The sequence below is a fragment of the Miniopterus natalensis genome, chromosome 6, assembly GCF_054644295.1.
Source record: "Miniopterus natalensis isolate mMinNat1 chromosome 6, mMinNat1.hap1, whole genome shotgun sequence".
Lineage (NCBI taxonomy): Eukaryota > Metazoa > Chordata > Mammalia > Chiroptera > Miniopteridae > Miniopterus > Miniopterus natalensis.
The window spans coordinates 44,873,262-44,886,735 of record NC_142086.1 but is presented as its reverse complement, the minus strand read 5'-3'; the positions used below and the strand labels follow the sequence as shown (position 1 = coordinate 44,886,735).

Below are 13,474 nucleotides of genomic sequence, written 5' to 3'. Positions count from 1 at the left end.
CGTCCTTCCCGACCACACCTTGCTAGGGAGGGGAGGCAGTCTGGTGCTGACCGAAGATCTTTCGGTTGCAAATTAGGAGACCTGTATGACCCGGGCAAAGTTGATTCAGCTCTTGGAGCCTCAGTTTCTGCATCTATGAACTGGGAATAATCACAAGGGGCCCGTCCCCGGTCACATCCCAGGGTTACTGAGGGGACTCAGCTGAGATTTTTACAAAGAGCTCACCATAAACGCCAAGTGTTCCTAGTGCTGTCTGTGGGGCTCCCTCTAGGTAACTCCCCACCTAAGCCGTCCAGTCCGCCCCGCCCCGGCTGCATCGGCCTCACCCGCCGCATCTCCATCTTTTCCGTCATTGTCTTTCCGCGCCTCAGAGATCCTGGGTCTCTCCATCGCCCCTGTCCGTTTCCGGGTCTGCTTCTTGGGCCCCTCTACCCCTCGGGGGGCTGTGGTCTCCGGCTCCCTGCCGCAGTCGCTGCCCGGGCGCCCCCCGCCCTGTCCACCCCCTTTCGGCACGGCCACCAGGCCGGAGAATCGCCCAATAAGAGCGCCGGACTCAAGTCTGACAGCTCAGGAAGCGGCCAATCGAGCCGGGCCAAGGAAGGGGGGCGCAGTGCTGGGGCTGAAGTTGGGTTGAATGGGGGAGGGGGATTAAAGGGGGATACAAAAGAGGGGAGACAGGGCTAGGGGCACAAAAACCCAAACAGGGGGTGGGGAGGGCCGCGCTCCGCCCGGGTCTGGCCAAGGGACCGCGGGCTGGACGCAGCTCCAGGAACCAGAGGGAGGGGGCGCGACGCAAATGTAGGTGAGGAAGAGGAACTGGGTCTCCCGCGGCCGCTGATTAGGGCCCCAGCATGCCCGCGGGGCGCCGAGGCGGGGGCCGCGACCGGGTTACGAGCGGAGGCGGCAGCGAACCGTTGTGAGCCCAGGCCGGAGCGGCGCGGGGGGCGGGGAGCGGCGGGAGGAGGGGATGCGGAGGGCGCTCCCGCGGCGGCGAGCCGGCGAGAAGGAAGGAGCGGCGCTAGCGGCCGGAGCGGCGCAGGGCCCGAGGCGTGCGTGGCGCGCCCTGAGCCTGGCTCCCGTGGGCCCCCCCAGAGCGCCCCTGGAGCGCATCGGCTTTTGGGCGGGCCCCTGCGGGCCCGCGGCATCTGAGCCCTGGCCTTGGATTTCTGGATACCGCGCTCCCCGGAAGGAGCCCGCCTGCGTTGGGGCAGAACGGCGGCGGTGCTGCGCCGGATTCCGCCCTCCGCCTAGTCCTTCGGCACCCGGCGGCGGTGGGCCCGCAGCCGGCTGCGAGGAGCCTGGAGCTTGTGGAGTCGGCGCGACAGTCCTCCTGGGCCGACGGGTCCGGGCCAGCTCCGCTCCGTTTTGGGGGAAGAGGGAGGCGAGAGGGGAAGAGCCGCGCTGCAGGAGCCGGTCCTCGCCCCCGCCCCTTGAGCGGACGCGCTGAAGGCTCCACTCGGCTTTCGCGGGGGCACGCTCCCACTCTCGCCGCGGGAGGTGGGGGATGCGGACTACGGCCCCCCCGGGCTCCAGGACCCTCCCCCCAGGGCTCCCGAGCTGTTGCTCCGCCTGCCGCCCCCTCCCCCGTCCTCTCCACCCTCCATCCCACCTCCCCACCCCTCTTAAGAAAATAATGCTGGCTGGCGCTCGCACCTCCCAGTCGCTCCCAGTCCGCCGCGAGGAAAGGGCACCCGATTGGTGTCCACGCCGGGATCCCCGCCGAGCCGCCCTAGCCGCCGCCGAGCCGCGTGTGCCGCTGGGCTCCGCTAAGGCATAATCTGCGAGCGCCGCGCCCAGGCACTGGCAGCCCCGGGGAGGCGCCGCCTGCAAGGACACCTCTCCGTCCCGCCTCGTCCGCAACTCTGGTCCCTGTCGAGCTCCACGCGAGCCAGGAGTCCGGACGTCCCTCTGCGCGCGGCGCAGCTGCTCCGCCAGTCCCCGCTGCCCCACCTGGGAGCCAACTCCATCTCGGACCTGGGACTCCTGACGCGGATTCTCAGCCACTTCTCACCTCGGGCTGTGCCTGCCTCCCAGCTCGCCCTCCATCTCCGCTCAGGACGGGGGTGCCAAGATGTCCCGCTGCTGCGCAGGGCCCCGGGCCGCCCCCCACGTGTGACCCCAGCCTGGTCCCCCTGCTCGGCCGTCCGCCCTCCCCTTGGAGACCCCCGGCCAGGCCTCCGGGGGAGGAGGAAGACGACGAGGCCGAGAGGGGGATGTCCGGCTCCAAAAGCGTGAGCCCCCCGGGCTACGCGGCGCAGACAGTGGCGGCGCCGGCGCCCCGGGGAAGCTCGGAACACCGCTCCGCGTGGGGAGCGGCCGATTCCCGCGCCAATGGCTACCCCCACACCCCTAGGGGTTCCGCCCGCGGCTCCACCAAGAAACCTGGGGGGGCGGTGACCCCGCAGCAGCAGCAGCGCCTGGCCAGTCGCTGGCGCAGCGACGAGGACGACGATCCTCCGCTTAGTGGCGACGACCCCCTGGCCGGGGGATTCGGCTTCAGCTTCCGCTCCAAGTCGGCTTGGCAAGAGCGCGGCGGCGACGACTGCGGTCGGGGCAGCCGCCGGCACCGCCGGGGCGCGGCCGGCGGGGGCAGCACCCGGGCGCCCCCTGCGGGTGGCGGCGGCGGCTCGGCGGCCTCGGCGGCCGCAGCCGGCGGGACAGAGGTGCGCCCCCGTTCGGTGGAGCTGGGCCTGGAGGAGCGGCGGGGCAAGGGCCGCGCGGCCGATGAGCTGGAGGCCGGCGCCATCGAGGGCGACGAAGGGCCCGGGGATGACGGCAGCTCGGCGGGCTCCGGCGCGGGTCCCGGCACGGTGCTGTCGCTGGGCGCCTGCTGCCTGGCGCTGCTGCAGATATTTCGCTCTAAGAAGTTCCCGTCCGACAAGCTGGAGCGGCTGTACCAGCGTTACTTCTTCCGCCTGAACCAGAGCAGCCTCACCATGCTGATGGCCGTGCTGGTGCTCGTGTGCCTCGTCATGTTGGCCTTCCACGCGGCGCGGCCACCGCTCCAGTTGCCCTACCTTTCCGTGCTGGCGGCCGCCGTGGGCGTGATCCTCGTGATGGCCGTGCTCTGCAACCGCGCCGCCTTCCACCAGGACCACATGGGCCTGGCCTGCTATGCGCTTATTGCGGTGGTGCTGGCCGTCCAGGTGGTGGGCCTGCTGCTGCCCCAGCCGCGCAGCGCCTCGGAGGGCATCTGGTGGACCGTGTTCTTCATCTACACCATCTATACGCTGCTGCCGGTGCGCATGAGGGCCGCGGTACTCAGCGGGGTGCTCCTGTCTGCTATCCACTTGGGGATTGCCCTGCACACCAACGCCCAGGACCAGTTCCTGCTCAAGCAGGTAGGAGCCCACCTGGCCACAGGGACTGGATTGTGGGGCCTGCAGGCCAAAGACAGACATTCCACCTTCCCCCTTTTAAAGTGGTGAAAAGGGGCAGAGAGACATGGCTGTGTCATCTGTGTGGTGTCTGTGAGCCATTTAACCCGCTCTCAGCCCCAGCATTTTCGTTTACTAAAGGAGTGCCTTCGTATTATATGTAATGTCCCTGGCCCCACAGAAACACGCACTAAACCATAGCCATTATTGTAGGGAAGGATTTGGAGAAGTCCCCTTCTCTTCCTGTACTTCTGTCCCTGTATATGTATAAAAGCCCAAGACACAAGTGGCTGGACCCTATCGCAGATTCTCCCTCTCTAGTGCCACTGCTGGTTTGTTAATGGAGTCCTGGATCTTTATTGGGTCTCCGTTGGGGAGAGGAGACCCAGGGCACCCCATGCCCAGTCTTAAGGAAGAGAATTGATAACCTTGCCAGTTGTCTGAGGCTGGGGCTGAGAAGTTGTTTCATTTATGAAAGTGTCCCAAGCCAATAAGCTGCCACCAGCAAAGGTAGGAAGGACCTTCTCACTGAGATGTGTGTGATGGCAGTCCCCCTCCTTGCCTGAGCAGAAAGCTAATGTTGGACATTGTGACCCCTTCCTGGTGGTGCTGCTGGTTCTTGCTTGTGGTGGGGCTTTTTATCCCTGCTGGGATTGGTTGGGCGAGCCTAGAACAGTGGGCTCAGGAAGAAATAACACTTTGTTAACTGGTGATTCTACTGAAGGGTTTTGGGAGAGGGGTGTACTTGCCATCCTGCCCTCAGGGTGAGACCAGCCCCTCTAACGTGCACACCTTTTCCCTTTAAGAGTCCCCTTGTCTATGGCTCTGTGGACCTCATCCATTGACCCCTGCTGAGCCAGCTGATTTGCATGTAGCTGAACTGGGAGAGTCAAGTGGGCCCTCATTGCAAGCTAGTCTCTTGACCACAGACCCTACTGCAACCCTCTGAGGGTGTTTGCCTCCTCTATAGAACCTCTCAACTCTATTCCATTGTCATTGCCTTCCTCGATCTCCCACCTCTGATGCTTTTCTCAGACTTTGATCCTGTTGAGGAGGATCTCTTTTTTGAGGGGCTCTCCTGTGCCCCCTGACTCTCATACAGGGAATAGCACCTGTATGCAGTTTAGTGCGCTGGGCTCTATCTGTACCTTCAGAGTGCTCCATGACTGGGAAGGAGGGGTCTTGCAACCTCTCTGGGCCCCAGGTTCCTTTATTAGAGAATGAGAGGACCGTGTATGCCCCTCACAGTTTACCCTCCTCTGTCCCAAGCCTCACCTCCTGCAAGGAGCCCTCTCCTTCCACGGCAGCCATACTGGCCTCTTCCTCTTCTGCATGGTAACAATGGAGTCAGAGCCACAGAGTGGAGCACTTACTATTCTCCAGGGTTCATTGGTTTTATTCCTCATTCAATTTAAGCCCCTTGGACTCAAGAATCCTGAATTATACTTGTTTTTCCTCCAATACCCTCTCTTGTCTAGCACGATGCAGGGTACTTAGGAGGGATTTAATAACTGTTGCCAGTTTGGTTGGGTTCCAATAAGTGGAGTAGGTGGGGTTGTTAATGCTAAGTTAAAGTTTTTCTTATCTGGGATCAGAAGAAAAACTTTAGACATCAGCTTTGAACTTGAGAGAAACCTATTGAGAGATGATGGTTAAAAAAAAAGTTAGCTACCATTGTTAGTGCTTTAAAGCCTTCAACTCTTTTGACCCGAAGACCTGCACTGTCACATAGATGTTGTATCTTTGGGGGTTGTTTCTGACTTGGGTAGGTGTAGCTTTTCTTCAGGGGGAAGGGCATGCATCCACACAGAGCAGTAGAGATTTCCAGGGTCGGTCAGAGTATTTTCTAAACCAGACTTGGAGGCAGGGTCTGATTACAGCCGTAGTAATCCTGCATGTCTGATTTCGGGAGATTGGAGTCAGATCCCAGGAAAAGAGTCCTGAACCTTGGGTGCTCCAGCTCCATCTTAGCGTGAAAATGCCATTGCAGCAACAGAGTGTCTGTCTGACTTCTCCTTTTAGTTCCTTAGGCAAATTTCTCTCTTCTCCCCACCTCTACCAGCCCCACCCTTGGCTTCTTTTACCCACTGTGGTCTTTAGACCTTTACTTGAGTGTAGGCTTTTGGGTGGATTTACACTTGACTTCTCAAGATCTCCTATGAGTACAGCAGAGCTTGTTAGGAATGGTCCCCCATAGGGGAATGCAAACTGTTTCATTTTGGCTTCAGAGAAAACTGTGTCCTTTTGTTTGTATTTAATTTACCTTTCTGATTATGTCTGATATAAAATTTGTATTTCTTGAGCAATGGTGGGAAAATATAAGTGGGACGGTCCAGCATTAACATCTGTCTGCCTTACCCCAGAGCGGCAGGCCTTTGGCTTGGGTTAGATGCCTTATTCTTTCCTTTGATAAGGACACAGGTCCAGGGAAATGGGCAGCAGTGTTGTGGGCATGTAGTAGACTCTCAGGAAACTATTGCCATTTCTTCACTTCTTGTCCTGTGAGGCTGGCCCTCTCTGACCTGAGTACTTTACTCTTCTCCAGCCCCTCTTATGTTTAGAGCTGTGCCTTTTGTTCCAACTAGGAGGAGAAACATTTGGTTTCTTAACAGGTGCCGTCTGATGGTTTTTACTTAAGAAAGAATGGAGAGGCAAGGTGGGGGCGCTGTCTTCTTTGGAAGATGATGGTTTTTCTTCCTTTCCTGGCATCTCTGGCTCTGGCTCTTCCCCTGGTATCCGCCCCCCTCCCTTTCTGCTCTTTCTCTCTTACTTCCTTTCTCTCCCCTCCCCATTCACTCCCCTGTTGCTCTCTGCCCACCTCTCATCTCCCCTGCTTGCCTGCCTGCTCTTCTCCATCTCTTACTCCCCATCTGCAGCCTCTCAACCTCTCCTTCTGTGCTCGTCTCACTGTTGTCTCTCTGGTGGGGTACAGTAAGAGCGTCACAGGGTTGTTTTTTTCTCCTTCTTTGCGTGTTACAAGTCCCTCTGCTACACCCATACCATAAATAACACTCGAGCATCTGCCAAACACATTCCTCACTTGTGTTAATAGGCTTCGATGATGCCGGAGCCTGTTGTCATGGCAACCTCATTTTTGTTTGACTGTATCCCACTCTGCCACATAAAGCCTCTGCATGCACTCACACACAAACAAGAACGCTCACATAACTATTACATATGCTTAGCTATTAAAGATTATTTTGGAGAAAAATCATTAGGCCTGGTGAGGGCAGGTGGTCATTTGGCCAAGGAGATGAGCGTTCTCCACTGTCCAGGGTTATTTTAGGAGGTAATAATGGATGGAAGAGCTCTTTGAAAAGTAGAAAGTTCTGTTCAATGTGGAGTATTATTATTCTATAGCCACATTAAACCTGCCTGATGTAGTTTCTGAGGAGCAGATTCTGACCCCCTATGGGTCCCTGTGAGCTTGGGAGAGCTGTTAGAGGTTGTCCTGGAGAGCTATTAGAGGTTGCCCTGGAGAGCCCTCCACCCAGCCTACCTGCAGCTCCTTCCTCTCTTCCCCTAACCCTTTTGGAGAAACTCAGTGATTTTCTGCATTTTATCCTTTATGCCTGTTTGAACCCATAACTGTCACCAGTTGTTCCAGATATCAGAAAGGCATAGGCACTGTGTGGGTGATGTCAGTGACTGTGAGCACGTGTGAGTGTCTGTAGGGAGGAGGTTGGGGATGGATGGAGGTGGAGCTGACTACTGTGGCTGCCAAGGGGTGGGTACGTGTGTGCATGAGTTCGTGTGTGCGTGCGTGTGTCTCTGGCGTGGGCTGGCCACAGTGTGTGCGTATTAAGAGATGTGTGTGTGTGTGTGTGGGTGGGTGGGTGGGTGGTGTGGGCTGGCCCGTGGGTGTGTGTGCATGCATATGTGTGTGCGTATCTGTCTGTTCCATGGCTGGGTCGGGTGATGGAGGCAGGCCCCAGGAAGCCTTTGTGTTGACTTTGAAAGGAGATCATTGCAGCTCTGTCCTGTTTATTCTTGGCTGGTGGCTGGCTTCCTGCGACCATTTGCTTTTCTGATTCTAGGCCTTGATCACCCTTCTGACCTTGACCTCTGACTTCTTAGGGAAGTACCTTGGATGCATATCCCCCCTTCCATAATGAAGCTGGGGCCTAGATTTAAGTGGTTAGCTCCCCTGACCCCATGGAGTACCCACCCATCCCTTTCAAAAACCCTTTCTGTTACTCACTCGCTCAGCTGCCCAGTGAGCCCCACTGAAGAGCCTCCTCCTCTCTCTGGAACGTGGCCCAGAGGCCTGCTTGGTGGGTCACTGTGGCTGCCCCATGTGTGCTGCTGGCAGCCACTGCCTCCCTGACCGCCTGGGTGTGTGGAGGACACACTTCCACTGCAACCACCGGGAACTGGGAATTGCCTGCCACCAATTACTTCCCCCAATGCCCGCAATTCTGGACGGGAGAAACCTGGCCTTTGTGAACTCCAGCAGCACAGCAGGCTGGATGGGGGTTGGTGCTGCTTTAGGAGCTGAGGAGGGTCTGCTTGTCTTCCCTCAAGGCTAATTGTATTTGCCAATTATTTTTGCTAATTGTTTTCGATTATGTTGCCTCCTGTATGGGTGGGAAGGGGGTGTCTGGAGGGGAGCAGAAGCCTCTGGGGGTGGGGGTGGAGCAGGGCTTCTAGATGGGAGGGTCATTTTCTAGATCCTAGGGGTGTCTCTGTTCTTGTGGGGAAGACTTCAGAATGGCAGAGACCCCGCGAGGAGCAGAACGATCAGCTGCTGTATTTGCAAAATGTTCACTGTTAATAATTCAATGTAAGTTTTTATCTGAAGCAAGAGCAGGAGGTCTGTGTTCTGTGGGACATGGAACAGTGTGCTCATGTTCCTGTACAGAGAGGACACAGACGATGTCTTAAACCTCATCACGGAAACCTGCCCAGCCTCACAGAAGAGTTTTAAAAATTAGCTTAACAGGCCTGGACAGCAGCTTTCCTGCGCAGAGGGACCCTGGCCAGGAGTCAGGGCTGGGACCTATGCTGGGCTGGGCCTTCTCTTCTCCTGAGAGGTGTGAATGGAGCTCCTACCTTGGTTCCAGCTGAAGATGGGTGGGTGTTGGAGAGAGGGGCACCCCATGTGGAAGACTCCCTGTGCTTGTACCAGCCTCTTGCTGGGTAACTTCCAGTCTACAGCTGCCCGCTCGCACCTCAGTTAACTTTATCTTGTGGTGGGGCAAATTGTGGTGGTTTGTTTCCCAGGAGCAGGAGCCTGTGTTGGGACTAGAAACAGTTTTCTCCAGGAGCTCCGATTTGGGCCCAGAGATCCTCTGGGTACAGTTACATAAGTTATGTTTTAGCGTATCCTTTCATCCATGCTTATCAGATGGGGGTAGCTAGCTAATGGAGGGCAGGATCAGCATTCATCTTCTTTCCCAAACACAAAACTTCATGAAGACAATTGGGAAGCCCTACTCCCCGCCCCCTTTCCTCGAGGCAATGTCTAAGTGTGGGACAGGGAAGATCTCTCTTTACAACAGCATGAACAAAATCTGGGGCTTTCCAGTTATAGGACCATGGGCTTAATGTGAGTCTGCATTATGGGCTGGTCATTGGTAAAGACCAGTGGGGTGTCGGTTAGGTTTATGGGCATATCTAGTTCTTTGGAGGATCAGAGTCCCCTCTGAAATACCATGTTTGATGCCAGAATTCAGAAGAGGGTTACCAATTTGGCAAGGAGAACTGGAAACCTTAGCTTCTGAGAGAACATTTGAAAGGATGGGGGATAGTTCGCTGGGAGGAGAGCAGACTGTAGCATGGTAAGAAAACTTGGAGAGACGGGCAAGGCATTATTGCTGTGATCCTCATTGTCAGATATTAGAAGAGGAACTATATTTATTTTTGGTTGCTCCCAAGGGCAGAGTTGGGGGTAACGGGTGGAAATAGTTGACAGATTTCAGCTCCAGGTAGGACTTACCTTTCTAGCCTTTGGGGTTGCAGCCATCAAACCAGATGCCTTCTGGGGTAGCCAGCTGTTTCAGTGGAGGTGGTCAAGTGGAGACTGGATGGCTTTCTGCCAGGCTTGTTACTGGGGAAATGGAAGGCTCTGCTTCCAAGTGTCTAGGGTAGGGCGGAGGGATGGATCTATTTTTTCAACAGTTTGGATCTAGTTTTCAAAGCTCCCCAGATGGTCTTGATGACCAACTCTTAAGTTTGGGATCATTGGCCCAGATAACTGCTCAGGTCACACCCAACCCTAGGATTCTGTGTTTTAGTATCTGGCAATAGCATGACTGCCTCCTGAAGTCCATCTGAGTGTCCTATTGTCATGCCCATCGCAGCTTCTGTTTAGAGGAAGCACAGTCACGGCCGAGCCACCGGGAGATACACAGGTGGGGCTGAGGAGTGTGTACTGATACACAGATGCAGCCCAAGAAGGAAACTGGTAATGATGGAACAGGATGAGAAGGGTGCCCCAGACCTGGACTCATGTTCTCTTCTCGTTCCTCCTCCCAACCACTCCCAGGCCCCTTCCTCTATGAGGCAGAGCAGCCTGTGGCTCACCATTGATGGTGGTGGTGGTGGTGGGGATCAGCAGAAAGACAGGGCTCGGTTTGAGTCCCGGTTTATTCATTCACGTGTCTGGTAAGTGAATGTGGAAAACATTGAGGATATCCAGGTCTGGAATGGGCGGCACAGAATGAGGAGAACGGAGAGATTGGGGGTTGAGAAGGGAGGCTAGAGGGAGGGAATTAGGAGGTGGTTTGAAGGAGGAGTAGGAAGGGAAGGAAGGGGAGACGAGCTGTGAGTGTGGGGGGGGGGGAAGAGCTTGGAAGTGGGGGTGGGGATGCTCTCTGGGAACAATGAGATATAGTCACAGGAAAGGGGGGGTAGACAAACAAACACCAGGAAACAGTAGTGGCTTTATTCTTTAGGCCAGCCTCATATGTCAGCGTGAAATCCACCCCCACACCCCCACCACCTCTTTCTCTGGGAGGGTTATGAGCTGTGGCTTCTGGGCTTGAGGCTTCCTGACCTCACACTTGGGTGGTCCTGTCTCCCCTCCCCTTAGGGGCTCCATGGGCTTTATCACACAGCCCACTGAAAGTCCCAGTTGGCTTTTGGAAGGGATCCTAAGGGACCTAGTGCTAGCCTCAGTGCCCTGGCATGTAGTAGGTGCTCAGTGAGGGTTTGTTTGTGTGAATGAGTGAATGAATGCGTGAATGGGTGGTAGGGTGGGTGGACAGCTGCACGCAGACTCTTGGCTGTGCAGAAGTGCTAGACCAACACCTCCACAGAGGGAAGCAATGTAGCTCTGCTTGGAAGCCTATTTTGGTGGATTGTGATCCTAAACTCTGAGCAGGGCTTCCCAAATCCCTCCTGCTGCCATTTAAAATGTGTGTCTTCCTGGAAACAGAGATCTGTTGCCTGGCACTGCCGGTACTATATCACTTCACAGATTTGAAAAACATTATTAAGTCCTTCTTTCCCCTTCTCTCCATTCATTCAGACAACAACCATTTATTAGGTGCCTACTGTGTACCAGGCACTGTGCTAAGCTGTGGGAGTTCCAAGATGATTCAACCTGCGTCCCAGCTCCCAGAACTGCCTTTAGCCCAGACTCTGCCACTAAGTGTCCTTTGGAGGGATGTTAATAGATGTTTCACATACACACATTCAGCCCTGTGTCAGATACGTTTAGGAAATACTGGGTTAAATGGGAATCTTTACTATAGGACTTTAAAACTATTAGTATGTTAATATGTACTAAAATTTTTCCATATCAAACATTCGACCCCAGAACCAGTTTTCCAAAGAACATAATAGGGAGCATGCATCTGTACTTGTTTAAACTCGCTTTAGGACACAGGACTGCAGGGGTTGGGAGGAGCCTCGCAGTTCCTCAGGGTCCAGCCCCCTGCCTCTGTGCAGACCTAGGCAAAGTAACCTAGACATGGTGTTCATTTGGGGGCTTTCCTCCCCTAGGAAGGAGGTTGTGCATTGGCTGGCTGCCTGTTTTAAAGTTTCATTCCCCATCTGGGTCCAAAATCCTTTATGAAATAAAATGATGGGCTGGAAGGGACTAGGGAGGTACCTCCTTTATCTAGTTTCATTTTCTCTTAAGGGTTTATATTGCATCTTTACTGCAAGCCTGACACTGGGCTTATCCCTCACATATGTGACCTCATTTAATCTTAATATCAACCCTATGAAAAAGTCATTTTTAGCCCTATTTCAGGACTACAGAAACTGGAATAAGGGAAAGGAAGGAACTTCCCCAAGGTCACACAGCTAGTGTGCATAGCAGGTGGTTCAGTGCCTGCCCATGTTCCCTGGGCATATACCTTTCTACTTTGCCAGCCAGACTTCCAGCTGTCAGCACTTGAGGGCTTTTTTTTTCTGGCCCTGAGCCCCTTTGTCTGCTCATGGGCCAGGTCAGAAATGCTGGAGAATTACCACCCCCGAGCAGCTCTCAACCAGTGACTGTTGGATGCTGGTGGATAAATACCCGAGCTCCCTTGCCCCTGGGGTGGAAGTATACCTCTGAGTCTTGTTTTACATGGGTTCCCAATCTGGCAGAAGGATTCAGCTCTGGTTGTCCACAGGGGTAACAAGCTTGAAAACTTTCTGTGTGTGATTTTCTTCCCTTCCTTTTCTCACTTCTCCATGTCCCTTCTAATGTTTCCTGGAGTCACCTTCCAGATAAACCACTTGTTCTCAAATCCTTGTCTCAGGGTCTTTTTCTAGGGAAATCCAAACTGAGAGAGGAGAAAGCAGGATTCTAACCCAGGTTTGACTTGAACCCCAGGGAGGGGGAGAGCTACCTGTGGTACACTCAGAGCCCTAGGCCTGCCTTGGCCCCTCACTCCCATTTGGTAACATGTTTACCACTAGTAGAGTGGTTGCGGGACTAGCAGAATGATGTGAAATTTTAAAAGCTACAAATATATGTATATTTTTTGAATTTCTGCTTCTTAAAAATGTGTGGCTTTCTGTTTATTCCCTAGGAAGTGGCTCAAATATCAGCCAAAAGACTCAAATGCTTTTACATTGATTAGCATTTTATAGCTGACCGAGGACTTTACCACGTGTGATCTCATTTGCTTCTCATGACAGCTCTGAGGAGGTGATGGGTTAAGATGGGGCAGACGCTGGCTTTGGGGCCCACGAGGAAACCCTGGTTATATGATTCTGGCTGAGTTGCCTTACCCTTTCTCAGTCAGTTTCCTCTCTATGAACTGGGGATAATAGATTCCTGACCAATAGGATCTGTTGTTGGGTGGTCCAAACAAATTATATAGTTAGAACTGTGTTTCAGAGAGGAAGGAGGTAGAGATTCAGAGAGGTTAAGTGATCTCATTTAGGTCACACAGCTAGTTCGTTAGCTTAGGAGCCGCTATTCAAATCCAGATCTGACTCCGAATCCAGTTCTCTGAATTTTCACAGTGGGCCCAGCCCTGGATCCGCCCCATGGTGCTGCAGAAGCTGTAAAAGGCACAGCTGCTCTCCAGCAGTTGTCTCGGTTTGGTTTTGGAATGCATGGTTTTAAATTTGTGATGGCCTCCCTTCCCTCATGGTGTCTGGCTCGGATGAACATTAAATGATTTGTCATTTCCTGAGCCTGCAGTGATGCTGCGAGGGAAGGCAGCGCTGAAGTGTTCAGGGGGCACCTGGGAGCAGATGTTTACCTATAAAGAGCCCCGAGTGGTTTGATGGATGAGACCCAGAAGAGGGGTCAGAAGCGATGCTAGGATAGCTCGGCTCTGGGGTGAGGCTGCCTTATATCCAGTCAGGGTGGCATCAGTGGAGCAGGGGAGGGAAGGGAAGCTCCTGGGGACACATAGGATTACTTCCTGGTACATACTGGAGGCCAGACGTGGGGTCTTTCTTTCCAGTAGCATCCAGTAGACACCCAGTTTAGTGCTTACTAGCGCGTTTCTAGGATGTGTTTTAAACGCAGCTTCCCAGAACCATCAACCCCCTCAAACGTACCCCAGATATCCTTTAGCTCTGCTTCAAATCCCCTTCTGCCCCTCTCACTGTTCAAGAGAAAACTAAGGGAAAATGAAACTCCTGCCCAAGGGCCATTCTTTTGCTAAGTGGATTTTCAAGGCTTTATTTTCACATTTTTGGGG

The 13,474-nt window shown here is 54.4% G+C and overlaps 1 protein-coding gene across 1 annotated transcript in view; it reads left to right on the top strand.

The window, feature by feature from the left end:
• The first annotated feature begins 1,679 nt into the window (after positions 1-1,679).
• Positions 1,680-13,474, top strand: part of ADCY5 (adenylate cyclase 5) — a 143,351-nt gene continuing 131,556 nt past the window's right edge. The window contains exon 1 of the mRNA XM_016199939.2: positions 1,680-3,341. Within this exon, the coding sequence (XP_016055425.2) occupies positions 2,214-3,341 (1,128 nt within the window). The 5' untranslated portion in view covers positions 1,680-2,213. The remainder of the gene's footprint in view (positions 3,342-13,474) is intronic.